The following is a 16,340-nucleotide window of genomic DNA, read 5'->3' as shown; positions in this document are numbered from 1 at the left end:
TGGCAAAAAAGAAATAAAAGGCATTCAAATTGAAAAGGAAGAAGTAAAATTATTTCTATATGCATATAACATAATCTTATATATAGAAAATCCTAAAGATTACACACACACAAAAACCTTTTAGTGCTAATAAACAAATTCAGCAAAGTTGCAGGATATAAGATCAACTCAGGGACTTCCCCGGTGGTCCAGTGGTTAAGACTTCGCCTTCCAATGCAGGGGGTGTGGGTTTAATCCCTGGTCAGGGAGCTAAGATCCCACATGCCTCATGGCCAAAACACCAAGACATAAAAACAGAAGCAATATTGTAACAAATTCAATAAAGACTTTAAAAATGGTCCACATCAAAAAACTTTAAAGAAAAAAATAAAGATCAACACAGAAAATCACTACTATACCTATACAGTAGCAATGAACATTCTGAAAGGAAATTAAGAAAACAATTCCATTTACAATGGCATCAAAATGAATAAAATACTTAGGGATAAATTTAACCAAGGAGGTACAAGACTTGTACAATGAAAACTACAAAACATTGTTGAAAGAAATTAAAGACACAAATAAACGGAAAGATCTCATGTTCATGAATTGGAAAACAATATTGTTAAGATGTCAACATTACTCAAAGTGACTTGCAGATTCAATGTAATCCATATCAAAATCCCAGTGGCCCATTTTGCAGAAATGGAAAAGCTTATCTTAAAATTCATAAGGAATTGCAAGGGATTCCAAGTAGCCAAAATAATCCTAAAGAAGAAAAAAGTAGAAGAACTCAAACTTCCTGATATCAAAACTTACTAAAAAACTACAGTAATCAAAACTGACATAAGGGTAGACATATACAACAATGAAACAGAATTGAGAGTCCAAAAGTATACTCTTACATTTATGGTCAATTAATTTTTGACAGGGTACCAAGACAATTCAGTGGGGAATAAATACTTTTTAACAAATGGTGCTGAGATAACTGGATAACTACAAAATGCAAAAGAATAAAGTCAGGAACTTCCCTGGCAGTCCAGTGGTTAAGACTCTGTGCTTCCACTGCAGGGGCTGCAGGTTTGATCCCTGGTTGGGGAACTAAGATCCTGCATGCCACACACAGCTCAGCCAAAAAGAAAAAAAAAGAATAAAGTCGAACTCTTTCCTTACAATATACATGAAAATCAACTGAAAACGGATCACATATTATACGATTACATTTATATCAAAGTTCAGAATAGGCAAATCCGAAAAGACAGGAAGTAGATTAGTGGTTTCCAGGGACTGATGGAGGGAAAATGGAGAGTGACTACTACAGTAAGTCCCCTACATATGAACCTTCAAGTTGCGAACTTTCAAAGATGTGAACGTATGTTTGCATGTCGAATCACGTAATTCACATGTCTGGCATATGTTGTCACATGTGTGTATCTTCTACAAGTGGTTGTGCTTTTGTATACTTTATTGTACAGTACTGTATAGAGGACAGTAGTACAGCATCTTTATTTCAAGCCCAGGATGACGAGAAAAAAAGAGCTACTACCCAGACATCACTGTATCGTTTTTTCAAGAGGGTAGATAGAATTGAATCCAGCAAGGAACCAGAACCTGTGCCATCAACATCAGGTGTGAGTGAAACTGCAGCTTGCCCTTTGTCTCCTATTGCTGAGGATCCTTCAGCTCTACCATCTCCCACCTCCTCTCCCTCCTCCAGTCAGTAACTCTTCTTGCCTGTTCACTCGATGCCTGCCCCTGTATGCCAGCTGTTGTACTGGACTACTGTACTTTTCAAGGTACTGTACTGTAAGATTAAAAATGTTTTATTTTTTTGTGTTTATGTATTATTTGTGTAAAAAGTATTATAAACCTATTACAGTACAGTACTATACAGCCTATTGTGTTAGTTGGGTACCTAAGCTAACTTTGTTGGACTTACAAACAAATTGGACTTATGAAAAATGCTCTTGGAACGGAAATTGTTCGTATGTAGGGGACTTTCTGTAATGAATACAGGGTTTCTTACTGAGTTGATGAAAATGTTCTGGTAGGCTTGTATCCCCACAGGAAATGACCCTACCTTGAGACAAGGAGGGCCCGGGGAGGCCTTTATGGCATACTCAGAGTAAATTGCATCTAGGTGTGACTACTACACATATAACCTTAGTATGGGGGAGCCAACATTTTTGGGTACAAAACATGTATCCTAATCAAACTCAGGCAATTAGTGTGCAATGGCAACAACATGCCTGGTAGATTGGTCCATGAGATAGGAGACATTGGTCATGATATAGAAGAGAGCTGTAGGAGAGATAGGTGCCAGTTTAAGCATCAAAGGGCAAACTCAATTCACTTTTAATGAGTGGCAATCAGAAGAAAAAGTTGTGTTAGTGAGGACAGACCAATTAGAAGGGATTCTCTTTCAGAAGAAAGGAAAAGAATGGGAATCAGCCTGGGAAGATGATGAGGCTTTAGTGAACTAAACCAGGCAGATTCAATGAATAATGCTGGACAATGCTAGGCCTTGATGTTGGGAAAGGGCTTGTACCCTAATCCCCAACAGGGTCTCTTGATTATTTTAAAACAGATTCAGCCTTAAGTAGCAATGGAGCAATGACTCTTCACCTAGGGCACATTTATGAAAACTTTTGGACCTTCAGACGTATGGAAGTTCTCTAGGGGCAAAGAGTAATTTCCATTGATGCAACTCTGCTAGCCCTCATCCCAAGAATGGATCAAAATCAGATATACCCTGTAATGCAGTCAGCAGGAGTAAGAACCATACTGAATTACACTCTTGTCCTTGCCATAGGAAAGAGATGGGCCCTGCTACACAACAGCACATAATGGAAACAGTCTCAGTAAAATCATGTAAACGCCAAAAAGATGACTAGCTTTGTCTCCCTATTAGGGACAAAATCATATGTTGAAGCCTTAACCCCCAGTAACTCTGAGTGTGACTGTACAGGAGACAAGGCCTTTAAGGGGGTGATTAAGTTAAAGTGGGGCCATTAGGGTGGGCCCTTATCTAATATGACTGGTATCCTTATAAGAAGAGGAAATTAGGACACACAAGGGGAGACCAGGGATATGTACACACAGAGGAAAGACCATGTGAGGACAGAGAAGACAGCCATCTGCAAGCTAAGAAGAGAGTCCTCAGAAGACACTAAACCTGCCAACACCTTCATCTTAGACTTCTAGACTCCAAAACTGAGAAAATAAAATTCTGTTGTTTAAGCTACTCAGTCTATGATATTTTGTTATGACAACACTAGCAAATTAATACATGTGACTTAGAACCTGGAAATAACCCAATCCTGGCCAGTTGCGACAATACCCATCCATAATAACACCTTGTAAACGAGCAAAGGTCAGTTATGCTGGGAAGGTATAATAAGTACCTCTCTTGATTCTTACTGGCCTGTGGAATGAAACAAAACTGGACTATAACCATAGTGTGATACAGTTTAATATTGGCATTGCTCCTAAGATTCAATTATCTCATATATATATTGATAAGTGTATGTATTGGGAAACTGAATTAAAGCCTCGCCAGGATGTGAAATCAATGGGAAATGGTTGATGTTAAGAGGAATCTGATGTAGTTAACATCAGTTAATTAATGTGCTAAATAGTTCTACACAAGTTTATCATAAGGTACAAATAACTATAGGCCAAAGACAAATTAATAAAAAAATATGGAGATTTATATAATGGCTTTATAGGATGGACTAGTTGCTTCTTCATGTCTATCCCTATCCTGCACTGGCTCCTCCATGCTGGGCATACTCATGTTAATATATTACTACATCTTTTATATCAATATAAATGCTAAACTAAATGTAGGTACTCAGAAAAATACAATCATTTTCCTGTAAGAGAGCCAAAGGCCAAGAGGGTGAATTTTGCAGAAAGAGTTGACTTAGCAGGTCTAAGTTGCTCAAAATCTGCACATTCCCATTAAGAGTCTGTTTTCATAAATGGCCCTTGTCCAACTACCAGGAATTGAGCTCTTAGAATATTTTAACTCATAAAAGTGTTTTTGCACACTTGGAGGTTTGAAACACAGTCTATCAATATGTTTAGATAGTCTGTAAATAATGTAATTTATGGTGAACACTTGCTTTCCTTAAGGTGGTCTGTTTTGATAACTGTGATCAATCATGCAGGCATTGGGTACCTATGTGACCAAACCTCAATAAAAACTCTGGAATCTTAAGCAAGTGAACTTCTCTGGTAGACTACACTTCACACATGTTACAATCTATAGATAGAGGAATTAAGTGCATCCTGTGCAGTTCTACTGGAAGAGGACTCTTGGAAGCTTGTACCTGATTTCCTCCAGACTTTGCCCCATGTGCCTTTCCCTTTGCTGATTGTGCTTCATATTCTTTTGCTGTAATAAATCATAACCATAATTATAATGAATTCTGAGACCTAATGAGCCCTGAGAGTGGTCTTGAAGATATCTGACAGAGGCACACTAGAAAATATCCAATTAACATAAAAGAAAGCAGTAATGGAGGAACAGAGGAACAAAATAGATATATAAGACATATAGAAAACAAATAGCAAAATGGCAGATGTAAATCCTACTTTATCAGTAATTGCATTAAACATAAATGGAAGAATAACAGCAGACCTATCAATAACATGACAAGAAGGAGAGTGAAGCAACATCTTTATGGTACTGAAAGAGAAAAAACTGCCAAGCTAAAATTCCACACTGGAGAAATATCTTTCAAAAGCAGAGGTGAAATAAACTTTTTCATACACACAAAAGCTGAAAGAATCTCTTACTAGGAGACCTGCACTATAAGAAATGTTAAAGGAAGTCCTTTGGGTAGAAGGAAAATAATATGTGATGGAAACCTGGATCTACACAAAGAAATAGAAAGCACCCAAAATAGATAAATTAAAATGACTTCTTTTTTTTCTTATTTCTTTTTACATCTCTTTAAAAGATAACTCTTGAAAGCAAAATATAATAGCAATGAATTGTGGAGTGTAACACATGTAGAAGTAAAATGTATGACAATAATAGCACAAAGGCTGGGGAGGGGGGAATGGAAGTACAATATATTGTTTAAGTTCTGAAATGTGAAATAGATTGTGATAAGTTAAAGATGTATACTATAAGCCCTAAAGGAACCACTAAAAAACAAAGCATTATATCTAATAAGCCATTAAAAGAGACAAAATGGAATCATAAATATTCAATTAATCCAAAGAAGGTCAAAAAAGAGGAAAAAGCAAATGGGACTAATAGAAGACAAATAGCAAAATGGTAGATTTAAAAACCAAGCATATCAATAATCACATTAAATTAAAATGATCTAAACATCCCAATTAAAAAAGAGACTTGGATGAAAAAGCAAGATCCAACTCTAGGCTGCCTGCAGGAAATCCAGAATAAACATAAAACACAATAGGTTAAAAGTAAAAGGATGAAAAAAACAAATACCATACTAACACTATCAAAAGAAAGCTGGAATGTTTATATTTACAGCAGCCAAAGTAAGATTTCAGAACAAAGAATATTACTAGGGATAAAAGGAGACATTTCATAATGACAAAGTATCAATCCATCAAGAGGACATAGCAATCCTAAAAGTTTATGCACCTAACAACAGAGCTTCAAAATACATGAAGGAAAAACTGATAGAACTGAAAGGAGAAACAGACAAATCCAGAATTTAAGTCAGCGATTTCAACACCCCTCTCAATAATTGATAGAATAAACAGAAAATTTGTAAATAAATCAAAGACCTGAACAACACCATCAATCAACATGAGCTAACTGACATTTATAGAACATTCCACCCAACAACAGTAGTATACACATACTTTTAAAGCACACAGGGAAGATTTACCAAGAGAGACTATATTATGGGCCATAAGACAAATAAATTTAAAATTGAAAAGGATTCAAATTATATGATGTATATTCTCTGAATTAAATTAGGAATCAATACCAAAAAGAAATCTAGAAAATCCAATAAATATTTGAAGATTAAATAGCACACTTCTAAATAGCCCTAGATCAAAGAAGGAATCAAAAGGGAAATGAAAAAAGTATTTTGACCCAAATGAAAATGAAAACACAACATATCAAAATTTGTGGGGTATAACCAAACCAGTATTTATAGGGAAATTTGTATAATTAAATGCTTATATAAGAAATGTCTCAAATCAAGTTGTGGCCACCCAACCAGCAACATCAGTATCACCTAGGAACTTAGATATGCAAGTCCTTGGGACCTACTCCAGACCTACTGAATCAGAAACTCTAGGTGTGAGGCCCAGCCATCTGTGGCCCTCCAGGTGATTCTGATGCACATTCAACTTTTGATAGACACTCATGTATACTGCTTCTTGTTTTTATTGTGTTAGGGTTTCTTTCTTCAATAAGGAATCTACACAGTTTATACTGTTGTGAAGTTCACGTCCTTAAAAACAATCTAGTTTTAAAAAAAAAAATCTAGTTTGGAATAGACTGTTGATTTTGTGTCATTTAGAAAATTTCATGGATTCAAAAGAGTCCTGCAATTGGTTAACCCTACAAATAATGCCTCATTTGCTAAAAAGATTCAAACTTCAAAAGACATAGTTACAACTGCTCTTGAAATCTGCAGAGGGGTAGAGGACAATCACCAGTGGGAAATGTGACCCCACTGAATAATTCCTACTGCTTATAGTAGGAATTCCGTTTATGTGGGAACCAAATGTAGTCAATTCCCAATCATGTTCAGTGATGAAAAGGAACAGAGACACATTAAATTTAAATGGCTGATAATATAAAATTAATTTGCTTGAAATATTTTATACCTATACTCGAATATGAATTTGTCTAATGTTCTGGAAAGTCACTTCAAACAAAATACTGAAACCCTAATATAAGCACTAACTCAGAAGCACTGATTCCTACAGTGGTAGACATCACCTTTCCAAACTAATTCAGTGTATCAACCTGAAGCAGATCTGGTCTCTATCTAAATTTGCTGGCTCACATCTTTCCTGGGACAAGGAGATAAAGATCTTGGTTTTAATGGGCTTCAGTTAGAGCTTCTGCTAATCAGTAGTAAACAAAATCTACACTGTATCAACATACTTAACTGACAAATACAGATGATAATTTCAACAAGAACATGAGAGCAACATTTGCCTTGGAAGAATTGTAATATGGGTAATCTATCAATTAATCTCAGTTTATTATGACAGTCTTCAAAAATAAAGGGAAAAATATAGTGAAGTCCTTCTAGGCTCCAAAGGGAAAATGCAGTCCATTCTACACCAGCTTTCCTTCCTTTCCCGGAATTTTTGCTGACTTCTGTCAGCTTTGATTCTAAGAAATGGGCTTCTGTTCTTTTCTGCTTTTTTTTTTTTTTAAAAAAACAGAAGGCCACAAGAGCTGCCTATGGGGCTATAGGAGTATAATTAATCAAGTAATCAGCCAGCCACCATTGTTAAAATGTTTTAATATCAATGTAAAATGAGATCAGGGTTTTACAAGCAAGTTTCAGAACATGAACATCCTTTCCTAAAATGATTTATCTTCCTTTCAGAAGCCTAAATATGAACACATATAAATCTTAGGGATTTTTTTTAATATCATGGTATTTTTTCCCATTTTAATACATCTAGAATTGACAAACATGCAAAAGAACTAAGTTCCAAATTAAAAGCCTCTAGTAGAAACATCCAAATTAAAAATGAAGCATTTTATTTTTTTATTTTTTTCACGTGGGAGATTTTTTTTTACATCTTTATTAGAGTATAATTGCTTTACAATGGTGTGTTAGTTTCTGCTTTATAACAAAGTGAATCAGTTATACATATACATATGTTCCCATATCTCTTCCCTCTTGCATCTCCCTCCCTCCCACTCCCCCTATCCCACCCCTCCAGGCGGCCACAAAGCACCAAACTGATCTCCCTGTGCTATGCTGCTGCTTCCCACTAGCTATCTACCTTACATTTGGTAGTGTATATATATGTCCATGCCTCTCTCTCGCTTTGTCACAGCTCACCCTTCCCCCGCCCCATATCCTCAAGTCCATTCTCTAGTAGGTCTGTGTCTTTATTCCTGTCTTACCCCTAGGTTCTTCATGATTTTTTTTCTTAAATTCCATATATATGTGTTAGCATACGGTATTTGTCTTTCGCTTTATGACTTACTTCACTCTGTATGACAGACTCTAGGTCCAACCACCTCATTACAAATAGCTCAATTTCGTTTCTTTTTATGGCTGAGTAATATTCCATTGTATATATGTGCCACATCTTCTTTATCCATTCATCTGATGATGGACACTTAGGTTGTTTCCATCTCCGGGCTATTGTAAATAGAGCTGCAATGAACATTTTGGTACATGACTCTTTCTGAATTATGGTTTTCTCAGGGTATGTGCCCAGTAGTGGGATTGCTGGGTCATATGGTAGTTCTATTTGTAGGTTTTTAAGGAACCTCCATACTGTTCTCCACAGTGGCTGTACCAATTCACATTCCCACGAGCAGTGCAAGAGTGTTCCCTTTTCTCCACACCCTCTCCAGCATTTATTGTTTCTAGATTTTTTGATGATGGCCATTCTGACTGGTGTGAGATGATATTTCATTGTAGTTTTGATTTGCATTTCTCTAATGATTAATGATGTTGAGCATTCTTTCATGTGTTTGTTGGCAGTCTGTATATCTTCTTTGGAGAAATGTCTATTTAGTTCTTCTGCCCATTTTTGGATTGGGTTGTTTGTTTTTTTGTTATTGAGATGCATGAGCTGCTTATAAATTTTGAAGATTAATCCTTTGGCAGTTGCTTCATTTGCAAATATTTTCTCCCATTCTGAGGGTTGTCTTTTGGTCTTGTTTAGTTTCCTTTGCTGTGCAAAAGCTTTGAAGTTTCATTACGTCCCATGTGTTTATTTTTGGTTTTATTTCCATTTCTCTAGGAGGTGGGTCAAAAAGGATCTTGCTGTGATTTATGTCATAGAGTGTTCTGCCTATGTTTTCCTCTAAGAGTTTGATAGTTCTGCCAATAAAATGTACAATCTGGAAGAAATGAATAAAGTCTTAGGAATTCACAACCTGCCAAGACTGAATCAGGAAGAAATAGAAAATATGAACAGACAAATCACAAGCACTGAAATTGAAACTGTGATTAAAAATCTTCCAACAAACAAAAGCCCAGGACCAGATGGCTTCACACGCGAATTCTATCAAACATTTAGAGAAAAGCTAACACCTATCCTTCTCAAACTCTTCCAAAATATAGCAGAGGGAGGAACACCCCCAAACTCATTCTACGAGGCCACCATCAGCCTGATACCAAAACCAGTAAAGGATGTCACAAAGAAAGAAAACTACAGGCCAATATCACTGATGAACATAGATGCAAAAATCCTCAACAAAATACTAGCAAATAGAATGCATCAGCACATTAAAAGGATCATACACCATGATCAAGTGGGGTTTATTCCAGGAATGCAAGGATTCTTCAATATACACAAATCAATCAATGTGATAAACCATATTAACAAATTGAAGGAGAAAAACCATATGATCATCTCAATAGATGCAGAGAAAGCTTTTGACAAAATTCAACACCCATTTATGATAAAAACCCTGCAGAAAGTAGGCATAGAGGGAACTTTCCTCAACATAATACAGGCCATATATGACAAGCCCACAGCAAACATCATCCTCAATGGTGAAAAACTGAAAGCATTTCAAGTAAGATCAGGAACAAGACAAGGTTGCCCACTCTCACCACTCTTATTCAACATAGTTTTGGAAGTTTCAGACACAGCAATCAGAGAAGAAAAGCAAATAAAAGGAATCCAAATCGGAAAAGAAGTAAAGCTGTCACTGTTTGCAGATGACATGATACTATACATAGAGGATCCTATATATGCTACCAGAAAACTACTAGAGCTAATCAATGAATCTGGTAAAGTAGCAGGATACAAAATTAATGCACAGAAATCTCTGGCATTCCTATATACTAATGATGAAAAATCTGAAAGTGAAATCAAGAAAACACTCCTATTTACCATTGCAACAAAAATAATAAAATATCTAGGAATAAACCTACCTAAGGAGACAAAAGACCTGTATGCAGAAAATTATAAGACACTGATGAAAGAAATTAAAGATGATACAAACAGATGGAGAGATATACCATGTTCTTGGATTGGACGAATCAACATTCTGAAAATGACTCTACTACACAAAGCAATCTACAGATTCAATGCAATCCCTGTCAAACTACCACTGGCATTTTTCACAGAACTAGAACAAAAAATTTCACAATTTATATGAAAACACAAAAATGAAGCATTTTAATTTACTTATTGGCCATACGCCCAGCAAAAAACCATCCATTCCCCCACACCTCAGAAAAACCAATTCATTTCTAGGTCATTGATGGCATTAACAGTATTTAGCCCTCCCTTGTCAACATCCAGACATCCCTGGTTCAATCTGAGCAATTAGTGTTACATTTCCAGTTGCTGGAATGCCCCACCATCGTCTTCACTGCATTACACTTGACAAGTCACCTACCAACAATGCACATGGTAGGAAGTGAGCCATGAAGAACATAATGGCTTGAACGAAGAGCTAACTGTATACCCTGGATCTGCCAACTGAGTAAGGACACTAATGGAAACGTAAAATTATATGAGGCATTCTTTATTCATCCTCTCCAAGTTACCAGTGTGTATTGTACTAGGAAGTAAAGAGTAGAGGAAGGTGACAACAGACACATATATGAAATCTCCCTAGAACTAAAAGCAAACTAAACAAAATGCAAACTAGAGTGGGCCAATGAACTGACTCCCATTTGGGTTTTACTTGTGGCTGCAAGCAACCTCTAAACTGAGGTTCATAAATTAGGGAACAGTTTAATGCACTGATGGATCAGCAATTTGCATAAGAACATTATTAAAATATTTTTGAAGAGCTGCGTGTGCTTCATTGCTGAATTTGGTGCCAACGGTCAAGAAATAGCTAAATAAAAAAACAAACCTCAAGTATTTCCTTTTAATATACCTATTTCCAAAACTTACAAAGTATCTTTAAAATGATTTTCTATGTCATTCCTCAAGTGAATTAGTCAAACAGGTAGAAACTCATAACTGTAATATTACACAATAGAATAATTTTCCTTCAATAACTTAGTCTGTTCCAAAGTATTTCTGTCCAAAATGTGTAGGTGCAACAGGATGAACTTCAGTAGTTAAAATTGTGATCTCTGGAAACTCTTGAATGATTGATTTGGCACCTTCAAAAAATAAAAGAGAATTGTCATTATGGCAGAATTTTTTGATAACATTACTTGGAATTCAGTAATTTTATAATCAGTCACTAGGTCTAATATTGACAGACCAAGAGCAATGACCTTTGGACACATAGTCAGACTTGGTTAATCTCTTAGTTTATATAATGTCTGTATCTGAAAAATTTTGATAGTAGTCAGACTATGTTTCCACCCACTCACTAATAAATTCTTAGAATCAAATTGTTTTCTATCCAAGATTTGAAAAATATATTCAGTTATAGCAACTTTTCCCCTGAAGAGTCTTTTTTTGTTTTATTTTAAAGGCAGCTGGAATACAGAGAATACAGGCCTTTCTGGAAACAGGATCATACATAAGATGCTGGTTTCTCAACTGGAACACTGTTGAAACAAGTGCAAAGACTTCTTTGTTATGTTAGAGAAAGCTAGCTTTTGAGAAGTTATGACTCTAGCTTGGGTGGGGAGGAGATGGAGGAAGAAAGGAAAGGGACTAGCTAGGATGCCAGTCAAACTAAAAAGCCATAGCAAGGCTGCCACGGAATAAGATTTTTTCATCTATAATGTCAAAGAATTAGTATACTATTCTAATGTATACTATTACAACTAACATGGTTACTTTTCTACTCCCAAAGACAGAAAACCCAATAATTATTTGGTTATCTCAGTGTTTACAATGCCACCTCTGTTATATGGATGGATAACCAAGCAAATTACCCTTTGTCACCATCAACATTTGAACTACAGGTAATTTTTTATTATGAAACAGCAAGATAATCAATGGCATACTAAATGCAGCCATCCCAACTGGTTTCTCTGTAGCCTCTTCAGGGTTGGCTGAGACTTGGAACCTTTGGAAATGAGGAAACGCCCTAACTAGAAGCCACATATTTCTTTCTTTTCGATTATGAAACAAATACAAATTCATTGTAGAACATTTGGAAAATACAAAAAAAAAGCTTAAAAAAGAAAATGAATCACTTAGAATCCCACCACCCTAAGACAACCACTATTAATATTATGTGATTTAAAATGAAAATTGAAATAGTATTGTGCATCTGTCTAGCCTTTCATGCTGAGGAAAGATTTATTAGGTCCCATCTTAATCCAAGTCTGATTTTGGTAGTCATAATAGTCATAATTTGTATTAGTCATCTCTAAACTTGGTGATGACATTTTATACTATTCTAATGCTGTTGTTTATTCTGCTCTTACATTTACCAGATTCTTTGATGTCATTAAATGTTTTTTCAAAAACATGATCTAACAGTTATATAATATTATACTCTTTGAATATACAGTTGACCCTTGAACAACATGGGGGTTAATCCATATATATAACTTATAGTTGACCCTCTGTATCTGCAGTTCCTCTGCATACATGAATTCAACCAACCATGGACTGTGTAGTACTGTAGTTTTCAGTATTGAAAAATATCCACGTATAAGTGGACCAACGCAGTTCAAACCCACGTTGTTCAAGGGTCAACTGTATATTTATTTAACCATTTCCAAGTAAGTCATTTATATACTTTCAAATTTTCTCTTACATGAAATACAGCTTTACAGTGACTATCCTAAATGCTGAATTTCTACATGCCTTTATGATTATTTTCTTAGGATACTTTCACAATCGTCTTAGATTACATGGCAAAAAAAACTAGGGTCGTAAATTAGGCTTACCTCTCTCAGGAAATAGAGGACACAAGTTCTTTCACTGTGCCCTTTGAGCAGAAGTCTAACTTTACAAACTTTTGATCTTTGCTTCACACTGCAAAGCTTACTTCAGTAAGACCACAGGGCTAGCTAGAACCTCGAGTTTCTTGCTGTTTGAGAGCAGTTTTCAGGCTCAGGTCGGGAGGCAGGAGAAATAGTGACCTTTCAGCCATTTGCAAGCTCTACTCAAACAGGGCCACCATGAAAACAACTGCAATCCCCTTCAATGGAATTAGTTCGTACTTCTTCATTTGAATTTGAACAACAGTAGAATGGTGTAAAGTATTACCACTAAGCTTAGAGATGACAAACACAAGTTATAACTACCAAAATTCAATTTGAATTTAATGTGGAAGCAAATGAACTTTTCCTCAGGATAAGAGGCTGGGCAGATGTACACTTAACCACCCCATGACCATCAAGAGCATGAACTCACCATGAGGAGTGGAGAACAGACTGAGTAGGATAATAACACTAGGTTGAACTCCATGTTCTATGAGAACCTTTACAGCTTCAATTACAGTGTTTCCAGTGCCTGAAATAAAATGACAACCAAATGCATTGGCAACTTTAACATTCATCTCAAAATGTCTTTGAGTTTCTTTGAAGTAAAGGCAGTTTAGTAATGTAATACAAGATACTACTAGAGGGCTTCCCTGGTGGCGCAGTGGTTGAGAATCTGCCTGCCAATGCAGGGGACACGGGTTCAAGCCCTGGTCTGGGAAGATTCCACATGCCGCGGAGCAACTGGGCCCATGAGCCACAATTACTGAGCCTGCGCGTCTGGAGCCTGTGCTCCGCAGAGAACAAGAGAGGCAGCGATAGTGAGAGGCCCGCGCACCGCAATGAAGAGTGGCCCCCACTTACCACAACTAGAGAAAGCCCTCGCACAAAAATGAAGACCCAACACAGCCATAAATAAATTAATTAATTAAAAAAAAAGATACTACTAGACACCTTGAGAAAACCATAGTTCAAAAAGAGTCATGGACCACAATGTTCATTGAAGCTGTATTTACAACAGCCAGGACATGGAAGCAACCTAAGTGTCCATCAACAGATGAATGGATAAAGAAGATGTGGCACAACCTAGAGGGGTGGGATAGGGAGGGTGGGAGGGAGGGAGACGCAAGAGGGAAGAGATATGGAAACATGTATATGTATAACTGATTCACTTTGTTATAAAGCAGAAACTAACACACCATTGTAAAGCAATTATACTCCAATAAAGATGTAAAAAATAGATAAATAAATAAAAAATAAAATAAAAATAAAATGATGTGGCACATATATACAATGGAATATTACTCAGCCATAAAAAGAAGCAAAATTGAGTTATATGTAGTGAGGTGGATGGACCTAGAGTCTGTCATACAATGCAGTAAGTCAGAAAGAGAAAAACAAATACCATATGCTAACACATATATATGGAATCTAAAAAAAAAAAAAGGGTTCTGAAGAACCTAGGGGCAGGACAGGAATAAAGATGCAGATGTAGGGAATGGACTTAAGGACACAGGGAGGGGGAAGGGTAAGCTGGGACGAAGTGAGAGAGTGGCATGGACATATATACACTACCAATTGTAAAACAGATAGCCAGTGAGAAGCAGCCGCATAGCACAGAGAGATCAGCTCGGTGCTTTGTGACCACCTAAACGGGTGGGATAGGGAGGGTGGGAGGGAGATGCAAGAGGAAGGAGATATGGGGTATATGTATATGTATAGCTGATTCACTCTGTTATAAAGCAGAAACTAACACACCATTGTAAAGGAATTATACTCCAATAAAGCTGTTAAAAAAAAAGATACTACAAGACAAAGCTTCATTTGAAGGCGCCTGTTTTTTATCAATGATGTTATTTTCAATAACAGACATAACCCATATACTTTTCAGTTTTCAAATGCACAACAAGCCCTAAATTCGTTCAGTATTTGAGATATCAAATATAACACCCACCCACCACCCCTAACCCCAGGATATGAGTAAGCTTCGGAAACAGACTAGAATAGGAAAAAAAAAATTACCTCCAAAGAGGATAAATCCTTGAGAAAATCATTGCTATACTCATTGGGCTAGAGAAGGGACATATTTCAATGTATTTTCTGTGTTCTATATATTTTGCCTCATTAAATCCTTTGCTTCAATGTGTTAATTTTAAGATAGAAGTTTTTGGAGCTAATAAAGTTTGACTAATGTGTATTCTCTTATTACACAATAAAAATTCCCCAGAGAACTGCCCAGGGCAACTCCAAATCAAAACAAAACATTTAGAACAAAACAAAACATTTAGAAATGGCTTTCTAAAGAATGGTTTTTGAGAAAAACAAAAAACACATTTAGAAATGGTTTTCACCTTTATATAAGGGTACCTAGAAGGCAGGCACTAAGTTGAATTTAAACCCTAACCAAAGGTTACAAATTAAACACAAGCCACTCACTGAGAATCGGATACATCAGAAGGACTTTTCTCCTGTAAATGTCTGGGGGGAACTTGGCATAATATACTTTGGCTCTTTGTGTCTCCTCATCACTCTGAATCAGGATCTTTCCAATTCGTATGGATCGACAGCAGTCTCGTAAACCTTGTTCCATTGCCTCACCTTGAAGAAGGAAATAAAAAAGAAGGAAAGAGGGATTAGGAGGAGATACAGTGAAAGTCCAAGAATAGGCCAAAGCAGAGTTTTTGACTGTTATTAATACAATAAATAAAGACATTGTCAAAATGGAAGCAATTCTTCTTAAGCTAACAGCTTTTACTTCGGATATGCTCATATTTTATACTTAGTTCAGGTCAATGAAACTAGGATACGCTAGTTTTATTGCTGGCTTGCAAGTTTTAGAGCTGTCATGCTTCCATGATTACAGTAAATAAAGTGTTTTATTAAGCTGCTCCTTGAACTTTTCTAATATCAGGAACATTTTACTCCTATTATTTTAAAGAAACTGTGTTACTTTCATCTGGCAAAAATATAAAATATTTATGGAAGAATGGGGGCTACAGACCAAAGGCTCTCCATTTAGATTAAGCTGGCGTCAAGAGATATCACTTAGACCCAGCAATGACTTCAATGGCAGAGGCTTCATTGGCAAACAGTGAAAAAGTAATATATGTTCCCTCTCCCCGCTAGAGAACCACAACCAACACCACCACCACACCCTTGGTTTCTGAACACAGAGCTATTTTTGAGTCTGAATTCCTTTAAGGAAGTGTTTGCCAAAGGTCAACCATTTTCATACCATTCATTCAACCATTCATTCATACCATTCAAAGGTCAACCATTTCATACGTCAAGATTTTAGGCCACATCAAAATTCTACTTGTATGGTTATTTACTTAATATTTTTCTTTA

The 16,340-nt window shown here is 36.3% G+C and overlaps 1 protein-coding gene and 1 long non-coding RNA gene across 4 annotated transcripts in view; one reads left to right on the top strand and one right to left on the bottom strand.

The window, feature by feature from the left end:
- LOC125963134 (uncharacterized) overlaps nucleotides 1-16,340 on the top strand; it is a 66,119-nt gene that overhangs the window by 26,184 nt on the left and 23,595 nt on the right. The window lies entirely within an intron of this gene.
- The window catches only part of UPRT (uracil phosphoribosyltransferase homolog), a 42,909-nt gene continuing 34,012 nt past the window's right edge, over nucleotides 7,444-16,340 (bottom strand). For all 3 annotated transcript variants that reach the window (XM_033412922.2, XM_012538242.3, XM_049705129.1), the window contains 3 exons: nucleotides 15,429-15,590; nucleotides 13,426-13,524; nucleotides 7,444-11,261 (listed from right to left, as the gene is read on the bottom strand). In XM_033412922.2, coding sequence (XP_033268813.1) covers nucleotides 11,155-11,261; nucleotides 13,426-13,524; nucleotides 15,429-15,590 — 368 coding nt within the window. In that variant the 3' untranslated portion in view covers nucleotides 7,444-11,154. The remainder of the gene's footprint in view (nucleotides 11,262-13,425; nucleotides 13,525-15,428; nucleotides 15,591-16,340) is intronic.

Source organism: Orcinus orca, chromosome X (assembly GCF_937001465.1).
Source record: "Orcinus orca chromosome X, mOrcOrc1.1, whole genome shotgun sequence".
Classification (NCBI taxonomy): domain Eukaryota; kingdom Metazoa; phylum Chordata; class Mammalia; order Artiodactyla; family Delphinidae; genus Orcinus; species Orcinus orca.
This window is presented reverse-complemented; position numbering and strand designations above follow the sequence as displayed.